Raw genomic sequence first — 20,634 nt, 5'->3', positions numbered from 1 at the left:
GCAGTTGGCAAAGTTAAAACAAAGTTATCCGTGCTTATCTTGGGGTTATTCACTAAGCAAGTTATGGACTATATAAGACGGAGGTGCCCAAAAGGTAGATCCCCAGATGTTCTAAAACTACGGCTTCCATGATGCTTTATCGTTCTAAAGGCATTCTAAATGGGAGTTGTAGTTCTACAACAGCTGATCTAAAAGGAAGCAATTCTCAAATCAACTTCTGTACTCACATAAATTGCCAGACTTGGCACCTGTACTGTCCTGCAAGGACATGAGAAGTTACAATGCCTGTGCACATATGGACTGCATCAGAATCGAAGCATTTCCACCTCAAAACATAAGCAGTAAAGTGCTGATAGCAGCACCTTGTTTGGGAGTATAGATTTCGTGCTGTGTTTTTAATCTGCTAATTCTGAAATGTATTAATTTTATTACACTCTTGGGAGCTGGCTTGTGCACTTTTATTTTCAGCTGATTTCTAATATATAAAGGAGAGAATGTCTATGTTTGAAAAAATATGAATACATTTAGGTCTACTTGGTAGATAGTTTTTCCAGAAATAAATGCATTGAGATTTCACATAGATTAAAGTATGTCTTTATATACGAAGAATACAATCATATAATAGCCTTTACCTTTCCTTGCAGCTGTTGAGCTTCCTTCACGTGTTCCGTGTAACTGGCCTGCATGCGGGCTTGCAGAGCAACAATCTCCTGGTCCCGTGATACAATTTGCTCCTTGAGTTTGGATTCCACACCAGTTAATTTGGTCTTCTCAGTCGCCAATTCCTGAAACAACACAGATCATGCATTCAGCCAACATGATGTATCTAATACAGTATTAGAGAGGCAGAAATTAAAGGGGAACCGTCAGGGACATGTCCATTTGTTACTGACTGGCTACTCATTTGTTTTTGTGTTTTTTGTTTTCCAGTTTCTTAACTTGTTTTATCACTGGTGCAGAAATCAAGGGGGTGAAACTAACATACTGAGGTGCATTGCAGTCGGAGAACAGTGTTTTTAAAAAAGTCTTATAATATTTGCAACTTTTTAGGACATTAACAAATTGAAAATTCATTAAAGATTAACAGAGTTTTGCATCTCAAAATAGCCCCCAATGACAATTTATAAGGATGATTTTGAGTGTGTGGCAATAGCGGAAAATAACTAAGAAACAAACTATTACAAGTGTTAACGAGAAACAAGGAGATTATTGAGGACATATATTATTGGAACAAAGTAATGCAGTGCAAATTTAATTACAAGCAAGGATATAACAATAATCACTAGATTTCTGGAAAACACCAACTTTAGTTTGTTTGAAAACCTGAAGGATTTTTAAAGCTATCTTTTCTAATTATTATTTTTTTTTCCCCCAGTGGAATGCAATACATTATACTTGCCACTAGATGTCACTAAAATTGCCCACGCACTAAAAGTGTGTCTTAAAGCGAAGGTCTATCAGACACAATAGCATGGACAATAGACTACAACGGAGCGATACTGGGACAGCTCCACCAGATGTCTATCATCAACCTATTCCCCACCCTGTATCTCCAGCACTCATTCAGAGCTGAGATGTGGTGCCTGAACAGGGCATTTTTCCACAATTAACTTTTTTTTTTACTCCACATTGTTACTGCTTTCACTTTATTTAACTTGATACATTTTCTTCTTTTACTTTATTCACTCGTTGTTATTTATTTCTTTGATCCATAGAAGAACTTCAAAGTCAATATTGACTTTAGAGATGTTTTTTTTTTTCTTTTTGTGGAAGTGAAGTCTCTAATATGTTACTCAAGAGCTTGGATTGCAGCAATGTGTTTTCCCCAATATATTGCATGTTATTGTTTGTTTCTTCAGATTACCTACCAGATTCCATGGTGACCAATATGTCTAAAAATCTCCTGCGTGCTTCTATTGTATCTGTGTGTATAAATGAGGTGTGTACTGCATCTGCCTACTTCCTCATACCCAATCTTCACAGGGCTTTGCAATATGCTGACATTATATAAATAAAAAATACAGGATTATTCACTAAAGTGACAATGCAAAGTGAATTTCAAATTCAAGGCCAAAGTAGCCAAACTGGAAGCATAATCTAGAGAATTATTCCAGTTCAGCCATTATGGTTTTAAAAAAATAAAAATAAAAATAGAAAGTGGACATCTATACTATTATGGCTATTTTTTTCTGACAAACATACATTATTATAGCAGTCTTTTAGAAGACTAGCAAATGCAAGTTCTCCAAAATGTTCTAGAACCACAGGTATAAACTTTCCTCCAAGGTGAGTTATTCTCTATGCACCAATACAGCTCCAGTACGCAGGAGAAGCAGGTGTTCGGTGTCACGTGTGGAGACATTTACCTTGTTCAGCTCCCGTAGCCTATTTTTAGCAGCCACGGCATCTTCTTGCTCAGCTGATAATTGCTTTTCTTTCTCCTCCAACTGCTTTTTCAGAGCTGTAACTGGGTCTCCTTTTTGAGTAGCCTGTAATAAAGATCAGGGGAGAATTTGATTTCATTAACTATGATTGGCATTTAAAATTGGATTGTTACCTACGACAGAATTTTTTTATCCAGCTAATAAAAAGTAGCTATGACATATTTACATAAGTATGTATGTTATAGAAATATTAATCCCTTCTCTTAAAAATAGATCTGTACAGGTTAATTTTTATTTTGCATTGAAAAACAACACAAGCAAACTATCTTAAAGGGATACTCCAGGCACCCAGAGCACTTCTGCCCATTGGAGTGGTCTGGGTGCAAACTCCCACTACCCTTAACCCTGCAAGTGTAATTATTGCAGTTTTCATAAACTATAATATTTACCTTGCAGGGTTAAAGGGACACTCCAGGCACCCAGACCACTTCTGCTCATTGGAGTGGTCTGGGTGCCAAATCCCACTACCCTTAACCCTGCAAGTGTAATTATTGCAGTTTTTCATAAACTGCAATATTTACATTGCAGGGTTAACTCCACCTCTAGTGGCTGCCTATTAGACAGCCACTAGAGGTCACTTCCTGGGTTCTAGCACAGGTTTCCTGTGCTAGAGCGTCGCTGGACGTCCTCACGCTGTGTGAGGACCTCCAGCGTCGCTCAAAACCCCATAGGAAAGCATTGAAATGATTTTTCAATGCTTTCCTATGGGGAGACGTAATGCGCATTAGGTCTCCTCGGCCGGTGAGCGAGATTAGTCTCGCCCACCGGCCGACGTAATCATTAGGAGGAGCGTCGCGGAGGCCGAGACAGCGGCAAGGGACATCGCCGCTGTCCCAGGTAAGTGACTGAAGGGGTTTTCACCCCTTCAGTAACCGGGGATTGGTGGGTGGGAGGGAGAGGGACCCTCCAATGCCAGAAAAACGGATCGTTTTTCTGGCACTGGAGTTTCCCTTTAAGTCCTCCTCTAGTGGCTGTCTACCAGACAGCCACTAGAGGAGACTTCCGTGTTCATAGAACACAAAAAGTGTTTTAAAACGACGCTGGACGTCCTCACGCTATGTGAGGACCTCCAGCGTCACCGAAGTCTAATGCGCGTGCCTTAGAGAGGCGTGCCTGAAAGTAGGCGGAGCCTGACCCAGCGCCAAGGGACATCGGTGCTGTTCTCCGGTAAGTCACTGAAGGGGTTTTAACCCCCTTCAGCAACTTGGGATGGGGGGTGGGAGGGAGATGTTTTCCTGGCACTGGAGAATCCCTTTAAAAAGTCAGACATTATGTCTGGTTGGCTCCAACGCTGGTAGTCATGAAACTAATTCCTCTGTGAGGGCTTCCTTTCTGCCCCTCTACATTTCTCCACATTGCTCAATATCTACACTAACTTTTGTAGGGCAACTTTTTGACTGCATTTTAGCAGTTTGGGAGGGCTCTGAGCAATGAAGATTTTTTATTTTTTTTGCAGGTTGCAAGAGCTTTCTACAGTAGAGACAACACCATTTACAAACAAATGTAATCAAATATTTTCATAGACAACATGGTTTGCAAACACTGGCCTCAATCTAATTTTCTTGGATAAGCTTTTCAAAATAATTTAATATTTTGGGCTAAACTTTTAAAATTATTTATATTTTTTAACTATTAAAATAGTAAAAAATATACCACAGTTAAAATGTAAAAAAAAATAAAAAAAATATAAAAAATATTAAATCATTTTTTTAAAAAAAGTTTCCAAAAAGAATATTAAAATCAAGGCCATTGTAAGAGACTATTTTCAAATGCTTAGTTTATTATTATACAGAGGTGCATTCTGTACACCTTACCTAAAGGAATGATACCTCCTCCCCTCGTCCTGTCTCGGTTGGAGTCCCCCAAGGCTCTGTCCTTGGTCCCCTTCTATTTTCTCTTTATACTGCCTCTCTTGGCAAACGTATTACCTCTTTTGGTTTCCACTACCACCTGTACGCTGATGACACCCAGATATATCTCTCCTCCCCGGACCTCTCCCCTGCAGTCCTGCAACGTGTCACTGCTTGCCTTTCTTCCATCTCTGACTGGATGTCCTCCCGCTTTCTGAAACTCAATCTCTCTAAAACTGAGCTCCTTGTCTTTCCTCCTCCTAATACTGATCCTCCTCTTTCGCTCTCCCTTCAAGTTTCTGGTACTAACATCAGTCCATCCTTGCAAGCGCGCTGTCTTGGCGTCATACTTGACTCTGGTCTCACCTTTGAGCCTCACATCCAGCATGTTGCCAAATCCTGTAGATTCCATCTTAAAAACATAGTCCGCATCCACCCCTTTCTTGCACTAGATACTACCAATGAGCTTGTCCATGCTCTAGTAATTTCCCGCATGGATTATTGTAACCCTCTCCTGATTGGTCTTCCCATAAGCCGTACTGCACCCCTACAGTCCATTCTCTCACACCTCACCCCTCTGCCAGTACTTACATTGGCTTCCTGTATGCTTTAGTAGTCAATTCAAGGTACTAACTCACACCTATAAAGCACTGAACAACTCTAGCCCCTCTTATATCTCCTCACAGATCCATAGTTATGTCCCTTCTCGGTTTCTCCGCTTTGCCCCTGACCACCTCCTGTCCGTTGTCTGCACCCGTGCGGCCAACTCGCGCTTGCAGGACTTCTCGCGGGCGGATCCCTTCCTACCTACCGCCATCAGACTCTCCCCTAGTCTTGCATCTTTTAAGAAGTGCCTTAAAACCCATCTCTTTAGGAAAGCTTATGGCCTCCAAGACTAACCCCTACCTCACATACCTGTCTCTTGCCCTCTCCTAAAGGGCAGCCCACCTTATTTGATTGCAAATTCCCATCCTAATGTGTTTTACACCCCACCTCCTATAGAATGTAAGCTCGATTGAGCAGGGTCCTCTTCAACCTATTGTTCCCGTAAGCTTATTTGTAATTGTCCTATTTATAGTTAAATCCCCTCTCATAATATTGTAAAGTGCTACGGAATCTGTTGGCGCTATATAAAGGGCAATAATAATAATAATAATAATAATAGTGTCAGGATACTAGAGGTGTTCCTAGGAAGCAATGTAAACACTACCTTCTCTCTGTAAAGTCATTGTTTACAGTGCTCAGCCTGCAGGGACAGGCTATAGACACCAGAACCACTACATTAAGCTGTAATGGTTCTGGTGACTATAGTGTCCCTTTAAGTACTGTACATCTGCTGTAAAGATGTAGTGTATGATTCACAGCCAACTCTGCATTCAGCCAATTTAAAAGTAAAAATAAATAAAATAAAAAGCAAAAGAAAGAAACATCGGAATTACATGGTGGGTGTGGAGCTGAATTTTGAGTACTAAAATGTATGTAATAACCTGTAAATTAAAAGCAGATTTATTAACATAAATTGGTATTCACCATACAAACCTGGAGTAAGGACATCAGCAACATTTGTTTCGTTTATGAATATATCACATTCAACAGAAAATGGAATATTACCGTGTGCCAGGTACCCTGCTTGGTGCCATTCTTCTCTGTCAGAATCTCGATGAGCTTTTGAGCTTCACCTTCACTGAACGCCATGCTGCTTATAGTAGAAACCAGGGTCTTGTAGGGAAGGTAGATCGCTCCATCCAATTCATTAATTACTGCAAAATAATAACGAATGATAGACAGTTACATAGTGTTCTCTTAATCATTGGGGATGCTTGGCAGCATTGTACTCTCTTGTTTACATCGAATGCAGTAGCAATCATTGTACAAGTTTCCAATTCTTCCCCACACAGTATTAATGTAGATCTGTTACATTTATTAGTAGTATTTTTAATTTGGTAGTATGCTGATTTTAGCAGAGCCCTCATCACCTAGTGAGTCTGTCAACTTTATTTTATCTTGACAATTCTTGGAGGTAGTGTATCCTTACTGTACAGTTGTATAACGCTTAGGTATATGCTGGCACTATCTAATGTTTAACGCAACCTCTAAGAAAAAGCTTTGAAGAAAGTCTGCGATTGCACGCTCTTTTTCTGCAAGAAAACAAGCTAAAAAAAATATATGAAACATTATGATCACCTGCTTTCTTTCTACCCTATTGCAAAAGCCAGTTCTGGCTATCGGGATAACTTGTTAAGTTGGAACAGATGTCTAGAGCCATTCTTAACTGGGGAAATGAAATTGTAGGGTAAACAAGTATTCCCCAATCGTTCACGGAGAATTCCCCCTGCCTAGAGAAAGTCATTTCCATTGATGTCGTTTCCAAATGAACATGCAGATAAAAATATTTAAATTAATCCCATATTGGAGAACAAGCCTGATTAAAGATAGTACAAAATATGAATTATTAATCTGAAGTATGAAAGTCACAAAATTAAAATATAATACACACACTTACACAGAGAGGGCATGCACACACACAGACACCAACACAAAAACTTATAGCTTTGGGGCAAAATATGGAAGACTAAATCTGAAAACAGAACCTCATTTTTTATGTATTAAAAAATAAACAAATCCTTGATTTCTTGGTTACTTGGTGTTCATGCACAGGTAATGGATACCTTGTACAAGACCTACATTGTATCACCAACGCTCAAGCTACCTTATTATCCCTCCATTAGGGTCAAAATTCAATAACAGGATATGTCAAAAAGCACTAGTGTGTGCTGTGGATACCATCGGCAGTAAACCAACTCTCCTACACCTGTTACAATTTGAGTAAATTATATTTATTTACACCAGCTCCAAATGTCTAATTTGCTATAGATTTGTTGATTTTAGACACCCTGAACTCAGTTAGTCCCTGTATCAGCGAATATGGCCTGGCAGGCGGAAAGCTGAGTCCTTCCCGTCACATCTAAAAAACTAGCCAAGGTGAGTGTGAGGCTGGTTGCCCACAAACCTGTCCTTCTTAACCTCCCTGGACCCAATGCGTGGGTGGCCTCAGAAGATGATGTCATCGGGCCATAGACCGCCAGGGAGAACTTGGAATGGGGCAATGCACACACCTGTCACCCATAGGCGAGGAAACTATCAAATTTGGCATCTGTTGGAGTCTGCCTAACTTGCCTAATTAGACACCCACCTCTGCGCTCAGCTTGCGATCTGGCAGGGCCAGCCTAGGATTATTTTGAGCTGGAGCTCCATGTGCTCCTTGCATTTGGTGCACATACCCCCTGGAGTATGTATACCACAGGTTGAGAAACCAGGGTGTAAACTCCTAACAATTCCTTCAACATGTAACATAACCTCACTAGTAAACTTTATTGCAGACCTAAGTAAAGGGTTAATGTACCAGGAAGGGGCTGATTTTTTTTATTATAAACAAAGGGGTATATAAGATTATAGGTTTAGACAGCCCTTTATATTTATTTGAAAGAGCCAGGAGGGTTCGGTTGGAGATCCTCGATTACCGCGCTATAAATATTGCATATATTTGAATAGCACGGGCTGATAGAAGATCAGGGGGTCTGGGGCAGCATTCATTTCTGCTAAGGTATCCCTCAGGTTCCATAATGCAAAGCGTTTCCATGAATTGGCCATAACATGTCACCCAGGAATTGGACTTGGCACCTAGAATTTGGTTTTCTCAGAGCAAACAGCTGTGTCCTGAACCTAGGAAATAACTTTCGACATTTCATATTCTTTTTCTGGCTAGCTACGGGTTGTGTATATGTGCCCAGCTGGCAGAGACAGAACTGAGGCCTAAACTGGCGCAATGGGTCTATTAAAGTCCTACCCCAGCTCTGTTCTGCATAGTACTCAAGCAATGTGAAGGTACGATGCAAGAACACATTGCATGTCCTTAGCTGTGCAAACAAAACAGCTGGAAAAATTTACATTTTGTCTGGGGGGGTGCCTGAATTTGGGCCATGTCTCTTAGAATCTGGAGAACTCCGTCAAGTACTTTTTAAAATAAACCTGGAATCCACCTTTAAATAAATCCAATTAACACTGCAGATGTGCACTTTCTGCACTGATGTATCTTCCTAGGAATGAATGGGAAGACATTCACACAGCTGCACAGCAACGGGAGATTCCATTAATGTGAGTCCTAATTGGTTTCATTGATCTCTGGGAGTTCTAAAGCCACACACTAGGGCACTCGAAGGCTTTGTGGCATTTCCGGTTTATCGATGGATTTGGAATAAGACGTTGGTGCAATAAACCCACATGGTTTTAAGTTGCGTTCTGCAAAATGCACGAGTCACAAAGAACGCATACAAGGAAAATGATAAATACTTATTATCGTGAATATTAAATACGGTTATTTGCACCAGTTATAAAACACGTTAAAAAAGATGAAACATGGGCAGACAATAGGAAGTCAGATGGATTCTGGTAAATCTCGCCATAGCCTAGGTAATTGCAACTCTATATAGCAATAGTGTTTTATTAAAACATTTTATGGAGTCCTGAACCAATTTAAACATGTTAACATCTAGAGTTTATAATCTCTGCTGGTTAATGTAAAGGTTTTTTTCCAGTTGTTACAGAGACACTTCATTCTATGGGCCATTGTTTAGTTCAACAGACAAGTCTTTTATTAGGGTATGAAGGAATCTATAAATATATTTTTCCTGTGAATTACTGTGTACGCACTGAAAATGTGTCATTTGGTGCGTGCTGTAGGTATTCTAGTACCAGGAGCTATATTTAAATTCTATTAACATCTGGTTTTCTAGACATAAAAATGCTTGTTTAGCCTCTTATTAAACAGTGTGGAACTTAGTGAGAAAATGATTTACTCAGCCTTCATCCCGGTGATGAAACATAAAACCTGAACAAGCAAATTCAGTCTTACTTCTGGTTCGTTTCGATGAATGTTTTGACTAGTTAAAATTAAGTTTAGCTGACCAGGCAACTTAGAAACCAAACTTTGTCGTAGGGAGAAATTCAGCCGTGTAAACAGTTGCTAATTAATTGCTACGTTGGATATGGAACAATCAAGATCTCTTGTTACTTAGCTCTCTGATGATAAAGGCAGGAGATGTTTTTACATATTCAAACACACGTTTTGTTCTCTGCCAAACACATGAAATCCTATACACTGCTTTGTACAGCAAAACCAGGAAATATTACATGTAAAAAATAACAAACAGGCAGTCAGGCAACATTTTACTGGCATCTGCCAAATCCAAATGATGTGAGTCTTGCATGCAGCTGCTCGGCCATGGAAACCCATTCCATAAAGCTCCCACTGCACAGTATTGTGCGGATATTAATGCCAATGAAAGTTCGGAACCCTTCCGCTATGGATTCAACGTGACCTTTACGCACCATCAGTCTCCGTTTTCGATTGCACCATTCTGTAACTTTACGTGGTCTTCGCTTCATGGCCGTTGTTCTTCCTAAACACTTGCCTTTCCAGTAACACCACTTACAGTTGACCGTGGAATAACTAGCAGGGATGAAAATTTACCAACTGACTTATTGCAAATGTGGCATCCTATTACAGTACCACACTTTAATTCACTGAGCTCTTCAGAACGGACCATTATTTTCAAAAATGTTTGTAAATGCAGACTGCATGGCTAGCTGCTTGATTTTACACACCTGTGGCAATGGGTCTAATAGAAACCCCTACAGTCTGTAATGAACGCTGCTGCTAGACTGATTTTCCTCTCTAGTCGTTTCTCTCACACCTCTACCCTCTGCCAGTCCTTACATTGGCTTCCTGTATGCTATAGGAGTCAATTCAAGGTACTAACTCACACCTATAAAGCACTGAACAACTCTAGCCCCTCTTATATCTCCTCACAGATCCATAGGTATGTCCCTTCTCGGTCTCTCCGCTCTGCCCGTGACCACCTCCTGTCCGTTGTCCGCACTCGTACGGCCAACTCGCGCTTGCAGGACTTCTCGCGGGCGGCTCCCTTCCTATGGAATAGCCTGCCTACCGCCATCAGACTCTCCCCTAGTCTTGCATCTTTTAAGAAGTGCCTTAAAACCCATCTCTTTAGGAAAGCTTATGGCCTCCAAGACTAACCCCTACCTCACATACCTGTCTCTTGCCCTCTCCTAAAGGGCAGCCCTCCTTATTTGATTGCAAATTCCTGCCCTAATGTGTTTTACACCCCACCTCATATAGAATGTACGCTCGTTTGAGCAGGGTCCCCTTCAACCTATTGTTCCTGTAAGCTTATTTGTAATTGTCCTATTTATAGTTAAATCCCCTCTCATAATATTGTAATGTGCTACGGAATCTGTTGGCGCTATATAAATGGCAATAATAATAATAATAATAATAATAATAATAATAATAATGTGTGTCTCAATAATTTTGTCCATATAGTGTAAACCTTCTGTTTGTGATTCTTCCCTATGATTAATTGTTATAACGTAAAGTGTTCTGGAAACTCTTAAATAAATGTACACATTCAATTCAGAATGATAATGATCTAAGACGATGTGGCTAACACATTTTTATTGAAAGGGTTAAATTAACTTCAAAATAAGTGTTTACAAAAACTGCAAGTTTGTGATATATTACAATATGAGACGGACTGGCTACAGCATGCAAATCATACTTCATTATCACTCTTTACATTGCAGAAGACATTAGCAACAATAACAAACAATTTTAATAAAATGGTATACTAACCTAAAGAGTACATTTATATACACACACGTATAAAGACAGACACACCTGTCTAAGGTAAGCTACAATAAATTCAAATTGTACGGTTTCAATAAAATGACTTATTCACTTCTGCTATGCTATGACTGTATCTGCCATGTCCCTAGAAAGCAAAAGGGTACAGTTTCCTGAATATCAAGAATGTTAATGTGTTCCATATATTGTCTCTAGACTGTAATTAGAGCCACCAGCAATGAACCTTCTACTGAATGACATTCAAACAAATCACACTGCTGCAATTCATTCGCTACGTGCTCTCCCAGAGAGACACACTACCAGGAAAGACAGAAAGGGTTGTAAAGGAGAAGAAGTAAATGGTGAGAGGTCATAACTTTTATTGGTGCATATTTTGGAATTCAAAAAAAAAAAATAAAAAAATATTTGGAGGCCCAAATTTCCCTGTCCTCCTTTCTAGAAGCTAAAACCATTTGGTTTCAATGCAATTCAAAACAATAAAACTTGCATTGTGTGCATTTGGAGGAGGTTGTGAAAATGAAATACAGTGGCCGTGTTTATTTATTAGCGTATAATATATCTAAACCCATTTATAAATGCATTTCATAGCAATGCGCAAGGGGTGTGCTGTGCATAAAGAATACAGACACAAAACAAGGGTTTGACAAGTTGTCCTTTTTACACCAATTCTTTTAGGTCCCTACCAAACATTTGAGATACTTTGAGTTGGACCATAATCTGGTTGATGACAGATCATAAAACTGGCTGTATCCAGTGCTTAAAACTACAATAACTAATATGTTTTTGTGTTTAATTTATACTATGGTAAAAGTGTTAAATTAGATTATTTTTCAAATTAAGTCTCTTGAATGGAATAAATGTTAATCCTATATATATATATATATTTATATATTTTTTTAAATATTCTTTTGATGCACACCTTAAGGAAATGTGCATGTCAGCAGTCGCCTTGCTGGCTGGATAGGTACTAAATCTGTCTGGAGTCTCAAGTGAGGTCCCAAAAAGTACACAGTCTGATTTAACACCCTTTCATTGTTAGTCCCAAAGTTTCTGTAGCAACGAGAGAGAAATAACACCTCCAGTTACATCATTTGTGATATTGCCACTTTAATGCACCATATTCGGATTTACTTATACAGCACAACATGCAACTATTACTGTGGGTGCAGGTTTTTAATTCAGTGGGTGAATTTTTAATGCTGCAAGTTTGGGGTTAATGCTGGGGATGCAGAGGTGATACTTAATAGGAAACATTAAGTATATAGGGGTGTATATAAAAAAATACCCCTCTCTGTCTCATTAAAGATATATTTGCCAGAAGCTCAAGGAAGCAAGGTGAGTGTAGGACCCACCTAAGGGGGTCTGCCTTGGCATTGGCAGGCAGGCATTCCCTCCAATGGCCATTGGAGTTACTAAATGACCTCCATTTGTTTAAATATACATAGGGATTAAGGAGAGAGCGCAGGTAACTTTTTCTTTGGTTTTTACTGTATGTATTGGGGCTGATGTGTACTGTGGTCATTGCTGTCACCCAGGAGTAATGGGAGTGAGCACCAGAATTTTTTTTTTCTGTATTTGTATTCACTTCTTCTATCACACAGCTATGTTACAATGCTGCCGCCCATCCCATGTGTTCCTTATTAAGGGTTAATAAGTATATAGGGGTGTATATAAAAATACCCCTTTCTGTCTCATTAGAGATATCTTTGCCACAAGCTCAAGGAAGCAAGGTGAATGGGATCCCCTGGGCTGTAAGGAAGGGGAGGCATGACTGCTGCCACACAGTAAGGGGTGTGGACTTATGGGATACAATTGTGGCAATATGTGGGACCGTATAAGTATGTGTGCAAGGGGAGGGTACTCACCATTCCTAGAAAGAAGGCTGGAACAGGTTTTTTCCTTCCCTCCCTCCCTTTAGGATAATTATGTATGTGGTTCTGTGTTTTGCAGTGTTTGTTGTTTCTCTTTTCTTTTTGTCACAGCTATGGCGGAGGTCCTGGCCAGCGCAAGTAATGCAAGACAAGGCTTTGGGGAGTCGCAGCTGCCAGGGCTGATGGCAGAAGGCAGACTGTACGGACTCTTGGAATTATCCGGTATATCTGTCTGTTGGGTAGTCACCCCAACAGCCGACAGTTGGTGATAAAGCTGGCTGAATTGATATGTTGTAATAATTAAACTGTGGCCGTTGCCCTTATCCAATACTCAGGTGTCTTGTCGTTATTGGGGGGCAACGGGTATGTAAGTGGTCTGCAGTCATGGTTAGTGTAGGATCCGCCTAGGGGGGACTGCCTTGACGTGGCAGGCAGGCATTCCCTCCAATGGCCATTGGAGCAACTAAATTACCTCCATTTGTTTAAATATACATAGGGATTTATGAGAGAGCGCATGTAACTTTTTCTTAGGTTTATATTATAGTCTAAGTTAATTCAAAGATCCAGTCATAATTTGATTTATAGAACAGATTATGGTTTAGGACTGGACATAAGGTGTGACATAGGGTAGAGTTTTTGGAAGGGGCTTAAGTCAACATATGTGGGGGAAACCATAGAATTTACCCTTGGGCTGAAGTCCCTGATTATTGTGCCACCTAGCAACAGCTCTATAACAAATAATATAAGCCGAGATCACAGGGACAACAATGTCAACGGGGCAGGAAATTTGTGTTGCAGGGAGGTAACATTCTAGCTTAAGACTTAATGCTTGGGTGACAGAGAAAGGAGAGCAACATCAAGAGACAAATGGAGAGAGATTAAAGCGTAACAGAAAATCTAACCACACAAAAGCTTTAACGCCTGCAGTAAAAAGAACCTTGAAATTGTGAGTCTGTCATTTCCAAGCCTTCAGACAGACAGCTAAATGAATCTAATTTATTTTAATGAAATTCAGTTCTACTCTATCACACTAATGAATGAATAAAACAAACATGACTGCACTATAAGGTTGAAAGAAACACCAGTAGATCTTCAAAAAAAACCAAAAAACATATCTTTATAGCCACCAATAACTGGAAATGGTCTAAACGTGATAAGACCACAATGAAAGCGAGAGATTAAACTGATGATTAAAACGTTAGCCTTTAGAAAAGGACAGTGCTGGGAGAATCAGTTTGATGGAAAAATGAAAACATTTATCATTAGCCCCATGACACAACATGGCTCTTCTGTGAAAGAAGCAATTTGAAAGGTAAGCTCACCACACCCATGATGCAAAGCCAGCCAACATGGCCGCAGCAGAGCACAGTAGCTGTACCGTGCCGTGTGCTGGCCTGGGCAATACATCCAGACCTGGGCTGTCCAGAATGTATATCCCCCAACCGTTGCAGCCTCATGGGAGTTGCACAGCTCTTAAAGACTGGCTAAATTTCATGGGAGTTGTATAGCAGTTAGAGCTCTAAAAGTAGCCTGTCTCTGAATCATGATATCTTTCCCAAGAAAAAAAAAATAATAATTTATTTGACTTTATTTTTACATCAAAACTTCCTGGTGCCATAAAGACTAACCACCTATTCCATCCATTAACATGTATAGCTTGGAGGAAAGACGAGACAGGGGGGATATGATAGAAACATTTAAATACATAAAGGGAATCAACACAGTAAAGGAGGAGACTATATTTAAAAGAAGAAAAACTACCACAGCAAGAGGACATAGTCTTAAATTAGAGGGGCAAAGGTTTAAAGAGAATATCAGGAAGTATTACTTTACTGAGAGGGTAGTGGATGCATGGAATAGCCTTCCAGCTGAAGTGGTAGAGGTTAACACAGTAAAGGAGTTTAAGCATGCGTGGGATAGGCATAAGGCTATCCTAACTATAAGATAAGGCCAGGGACTAATGAAAGTATTTAGAAAACTGGGCAGACTAGATGGGCCGAATGGTTCTTCTCTGCCGTCACATTCTATGTTTCTATGTTTCTATCTGCATACATGAATGACTGTGCATAGGCCCCAAAAGGTACAGGTAGCACAAGCAGAGGTGCTTTAATATAGTCTGTGCCTTGGCTGACAAGGCTCTTGCAAACACTTAATGTAAAATGTCTGGGCAGTGAATCAACTCAGAATGTGTCCACAGGTACAGTAAAAACTTTTCTATTTGAAAACCAATCAATTTTGTACATTGTTGAACTGGGATATCATAAAGACACCTGTGCCAAAAATAGTGACGAGGATTTTTATCATCAAAGGACGGATCAGATTATTCAAAAAATAAATGTACAAAGTACAAAGTAAAGTTGCCTTTAAGAATTTAAACTGAAGAAAAACACTGGCCTTGAAGTAATCCGCTACTGATCCACATGATGCAGGATACACAAGGAAACACAATTTTAGATCTCACGCCAACTTTTCATCGCAAACCATAAGCAATCCATACACCTTACACAAAAATTACATGTAGGTCTACACACACAATAATGTGAGTCTTTGTTTTTGTTTGTGTGTTTTTTTAATTATTTTGTAGCTTAAAGATATTACAGGTAATATTATATGTCATCATTAAATAGAAATATGCATTATTGTCTTTACATCTAACAAATAATGCACTAAAACCCATATGTCTAGCAAAAACGTGATACACTTTGGGTGCGATTTGGCTGGTTGTTGCTTGTGTGTTTGTACTGTAAATAATTTTCATTTGTTACTGGGGGGGGGGGGGGAATAATTCTTCCATACACTTGTGTTACTATGTTTTTACATTTGAAACAATTTATATCATACATGGAATAAAAATATATAAACTTTTTCAGTGTCGAAGTGTTCTGCATATTTGATTTCGTTAGATTTAGTTTGGGGTATTAAAAAATAATAAAAAATAATATTTTTTAAAAACGTCTTTGTACATGTTGTAGTTTTTGTAACCTCAGTTACACTTTGCCTGGAATTACTCACATTGATCTGGATCTTGGTTATAACCAACCATTTACACATTTTCCAAAGAAACTACAGCAAATTACGAAGGAGAAATCATTCATTTGCAAGAGAGAACACTACCGTATATACTTGAGTATAAGACGAGTTTTTCAGCACATTTTTTGTGCTGAAAAACCCCAACTTGGCTTATACTCGAGTCAATAGTCTGTATTATGGCAATTTGCATTGCCATAATACAGACTGGGGCTGTCAGAGCTGTACTTACCTTTCCTGCAGCTCCTGTCAGCTCCCTCCTCCTCCGCGCCGGTCCGTTTAGCACCTCGGTCAGCTCCCAGTGTAAGTCTCGCGAGAGCCGCGGGGTCATAGTGCGGCCGCGAGACTTACAGTGTGAGCTGACAGAAGAGCTGCACGGACCGGCGCAGAGGAGGAGGGAGCTGACAGGAGCTGCAGGACAGGTAAGTAAACTCTCTGCAGCCCCCAAAGCCCCCTCCTACACAGTGCCCATCCACTGGACCACCAGGGAAGGAGAGCCCCCCTCCCTGGCCAGCTAGCAAGCAGGGAGGGGGGACGAAAAAATTAATATATATATTAATAATACTAATAAAATAATAAAAAAATAATTTTAAAAATAATTAAAAAAATAAATAAAATAATAAAATAAAAATAATAATAAAATAAAAAATAAATAATAATAATAATAATAAAAAATTAATGAAACAAAAAATAATATTAAAATAATAATTACAAAATAAAAATGCCCACCCCCTACCAAGGCTCTGCATCAAACTCTGCATCACACACACACACACACACACACTGCACTCATACACACACACTGCACTCATACACACACACTGCATTCATACACACACTGCACTCATACACACACTGCATTCATACACACAGCATTCATACACACACACTGCATTCTCATACACACAGCATTCATTATATACACACACTGTAAATAAATATTCAATTAATATAATTTTTTTAGGATCTAATTTTATTTAGAAATTTACCAGCAGCTGCTGCATTTCCCACCCTAGTTTTATACTCGAGTCAATAAGTTTTCACAGTTTTTTGGGGTAAAATTAGGGGCCTCGGCTTATATCCGGGTCGGCTTATACTCGAGTATATACGGTAATTTAACTAACTAGTAACGGAATCTTCACTTGCCTTTTACCCAATGTACTATTGATAAAATAGTATGAACATTATTCACTAAGGGCAGAATGTGGCAATTCTCATATTTACTAAAGGCATATCCACTTGAAAGTGGGGAATTTTAACTGAATGAGACCTTCTCTTTCAATACAATCCGCTGTCTGGTTTAAAATCGGCCTATCATTCTTGTGTACAAATCCTATACAAAAGTATAGGATTTGGAGATTTACTGATAACTAAATTCTGAAGTTGCATTCCTAACACCGATTAACCTGCTTCATGCGAAGTATTTGCCTACTGGCATCTAGCATCCAGTGGACACATAATTAAAAAACCCTTGGTAATATGATGGCTAGTGGGTGTGGAAGCTGGCAAGTTGCTACTGAAAAAAGTTAAAATAAAGAGCACATGGGGGTCATTATGACTCACCATAGAGCTATCAGGAGGACTATCATGGGTGGAGACATGTCCACTGAATTATTAAGCAACCAGCAGCTGATTAACCATTCATGCCTCATCATCTTTGTAAAAGAGGGACATAGCCCTAGTTTCTCCAAACCTCCCATGTAAATCCAATATACCTGGCTTGGAACCCACATTACCCAAGGGGAGCCTTGAACGGGATAACCATATCCTCAGCTGTAATAAAAACTAAAACTTCCATTATACTCAGTGCAGGGCTGTTGTTTTTTATTATTTTTAAATACTTTACTGGGTTTTGATTACTTGCCTGTGCTGTCAGAAAGTATTATATGGACAGGTTTAAATCCTAGTTTTTATAAATAAATATAAAACAGCATTTGAATTTGTTAAATAAACTGTATACCTGCTTCAGATTTTTTCTTAGATGCATTCTTCTTCTTCGGTGCTTCTTCATGGTTTACAACAGTTTCAGCTTTTTTAGGAGGCAACGAGTTGGTGACTGGTGGGCTTGGCCTCGATCCCACAGGGGGAACAGCAACCACAGGCACTTCCTTGGTTACGGTCTCGAAAACTGCAGCTTGCTTAGGAACAGTAGCCTGGGCTAGAGCCACTGCTGGGCTTGGAGATGGTTCCACCTTCTGCACTTTCTTCTCCTGCTTTTTCTTTTTGTCTTTAGGAGAAGGCGCTGTTTTTTCTGGAACTGTGGCAACAGCAGGTGTAACAAGCACTTCATTCTTTTTTTTGTCTTTAGGAGAAGGTGCGGCCTTTTCTGGAGCTGGGGCAACAGCAGGTGTAACAGGCACTTCGTTCTTCTTTTTGTCCTTGGTAGAAGGTATGGCCTTCCCAACAGCTGGAGCCACAACAGACGCGGCAGGTGCTTCGTTCTTCTTTTTGTCTTTAGTAGAAGGCACAGATTTTTCAGGAGCTTGAGTCGCAGCCTTTGTCACAGGCACTTCATTCTTCTTCTTGTCTTTTGAAGGAGGAGCTACTTTTTCTACAGCCGGAATCGTAGTAGGTATAACTGGAACTTCAGTCTTCTTTTTACCTTTAGGAGAGGGTGCTTTTTCTGGGGCGGGAGTCACAGCGGCAGTAACAGGCACTTGACGCACTGGCACCTTAGTTGATACCACTACCACAGGTTCAGGGTCATTTTTTTGCTGCTCGTCGCTGTCCTGAGAATGTTCGTATTCGTGGAGTTTACCATTTGGTTTCTCGTCCTTCTTTTTGGGTTTTCCCTTCTTCTCGATGACTTTGCTCTTTTTCTTGTCCACTTTGGGTTGTTGGCCCTTCTCTTGTTCTCTGCGTTGCTTGGCCAAAGCTTCTTCATACGATGTCTCCTTCATTGAAAATGTAGACACCAGGAAAATTCCAATGGCTGATATAACCATAAAGCCACCAAACACCATTACTCCTAAAGTCTGAGGATCGTACAAATCCATGTTGAGCTTTTATTCTGTAGTGTCTACAATAAAATTAAAAAAATAAAAAGAATTAGAGAAAGGAACTGTGAAAGGAATACTTATAAAAATACAAACATATTCAGGTGTTTCAGGCTAAATGTAATTGCATTCGACTAGCATGCATTTGTAAATGACAGGCAAATAGGAACAGACAATTTATGAAGATAGAATTCTCAGATTGGTTCTTAACTGCAGTTCACTGACTGCCAGAAGTTTGTAAATTATTATTAAAATGCAACAGAGAGTGTACTAGGTTTTGTGAAAATGTCCACTTTTCAGAAAGTGGAGACAGAAGGGTGCTGCTACAAGCCAGATTATTCAACACAGCAGTTAACAAAAAGTTAGCTATGTATTCTTAAAAAAAAAAACACCCAAAAAAAACCAATGTAATGTTTTCATTAATCTTGACTAATTTTGCCAAATTTATTTCAACCTGTTTATACCAACGTAAGAATTCAAGATACATTTCAAATTTAAGGCCAGAGTAGATAACTGGAATGCATAACTGACAGAGAAATCTTCCAGTTTGACTATTTTGACCTGAAATGTGAAATTCACTTTGAATTTACCTTGAATTTTCACTTTAGTGCATGCTGGGGCATCCTTTTAAACTATAAATCACAATTCTACACATGCCCATGCGAGCAAGTGTGCCCAGGGCATTATTGGCCCATGGGTACACAAGAGAGAGTTTTAAATTGTAAGCTAAAATAGTCAAACTGAAATCACAGGCAATTGAATTTTTCCAGTTCACCTATTTTACCCTAACCTTTCAAAATTCACTTTAAAATAAACAACAACATCTAACCTGTGTGTGAATGTTACACATTAAAAATAATTATTGATCTTAATGAAATCTTGAACTATTTACATTATACGCGCCCGCAGTACCTAAATACAATTGTGATATGCAACATAAATAACGTTAATTTTTACAGCCATATAATAAAAAAGTTATTGGCATACACAAGTGAAGTTAACAAGGATTCTTCTGCAACTCTTCTGTGCCTGAAGGCAAAAATGACAAAATGTAAAACTTGTATTCTCAGATAAATCGGCACCTCACTGCACTTCTAGCTATTAGGGATAGAGTGTCTTTGAAATGAAAACGGTCACTTGTGATACTTGTGAGATTTATGCATAAGCCAATAGCCATCTAAAAAGTTAGTTATAATGTGTTATTTATTTTAACAGACCTCGCCAGTTTGCATACTGTGAAATACATCCACACTCAGCCTGGCTATGTACCACAGTACTGAAGGGATGCCAAAAGTGGCCTTGTACATGGCTTTGTAGATGCCCAGGTACATATAAGTGTGTTCAAAGGGACTTTTTTCTGATCTCTGCTGTATTATTCACTCATGTAAATGATTCAATGACTTTTACTAATGTGGGGGAAGAAGGAAACTCACTTCCAGAGTAGTGACTTTTCCGTGTTAAAGTGCATAGCAGTGGTTTAAGGCATTTAGCTGCTCTTTATAAATGAAGATATATAAATAAATGATAGCAATAAGTTGAGCTATCATGCTCACATCTGCCCTGGTGTTGCAAAAGCATACAATGCTTGACAAGCCATTGTGTCACGTCCAAGGGTGCTGTGAGGGTCCATGTACGCACAAAGCACTATGAAAGGAAACTCGATACCATTTGCCATGTCTTAAACACATGCCCAAGTGTGCATGGAGTATCACGAAAAGCTGT

At 39.4% G+C, this 20,634-nt stretch overlaps 1 protein-coding gene across 2 annotated transcripts in view; it reads right to left on the bottom strand.

Moving 5' to 3' along the window:
* RRBP1 (ribosome binding protein 1) overlaps positions 1–20,634 on the bottom strand; it is a 58,360-nt gene that overhangs the window by 19,467 nt on the left and 18,259 nt on the right. For both annotated transcript variants that reach the window (XM_063443698.1, XM_063443699.1), the window contains exons 2-5: positions 17,877–18,935; positions 5,906–6,054; positions 2,367–2,489; positions 633–785 (exon numbers count right to left, since the gene is read on the bottom strand). In XM_063443698.1, coding sequence (XP_063299768.1) covers positions 633–785; positions 2,367–2,489; positions 5,906–6,054; positions 17,877–18,912 — 1,461 coding nt within the window. In that variant the 5' untranslated portion in view covers positions 18,913–18,935. The remainder of the gene's footprint in view (positions 1–632; positions 786–2,366; positions 2,490–5,905; positions 6,055–17,876; positions 18,936–20,634) is intronic.

Source organism: Pelobates fuscus, chromosome 2 (genome assembly GCF_036172605.1).
Source record: "Pelobates fuscus isolate aPelFus1 chromosome 2, aPelFus1.pri, whole genome shotgun sequence".
NCBI lineage: Eukaryota > Metazoa > Chordata > Amphibia > Anura > Pelobatidae > Pelobates > Pelobates fuscus.
The sequence above is the reverse complement of the archived record's forward strand: the minus strand, read 5'-3'. Positions and strand labels throughout refer to the sequence as shown.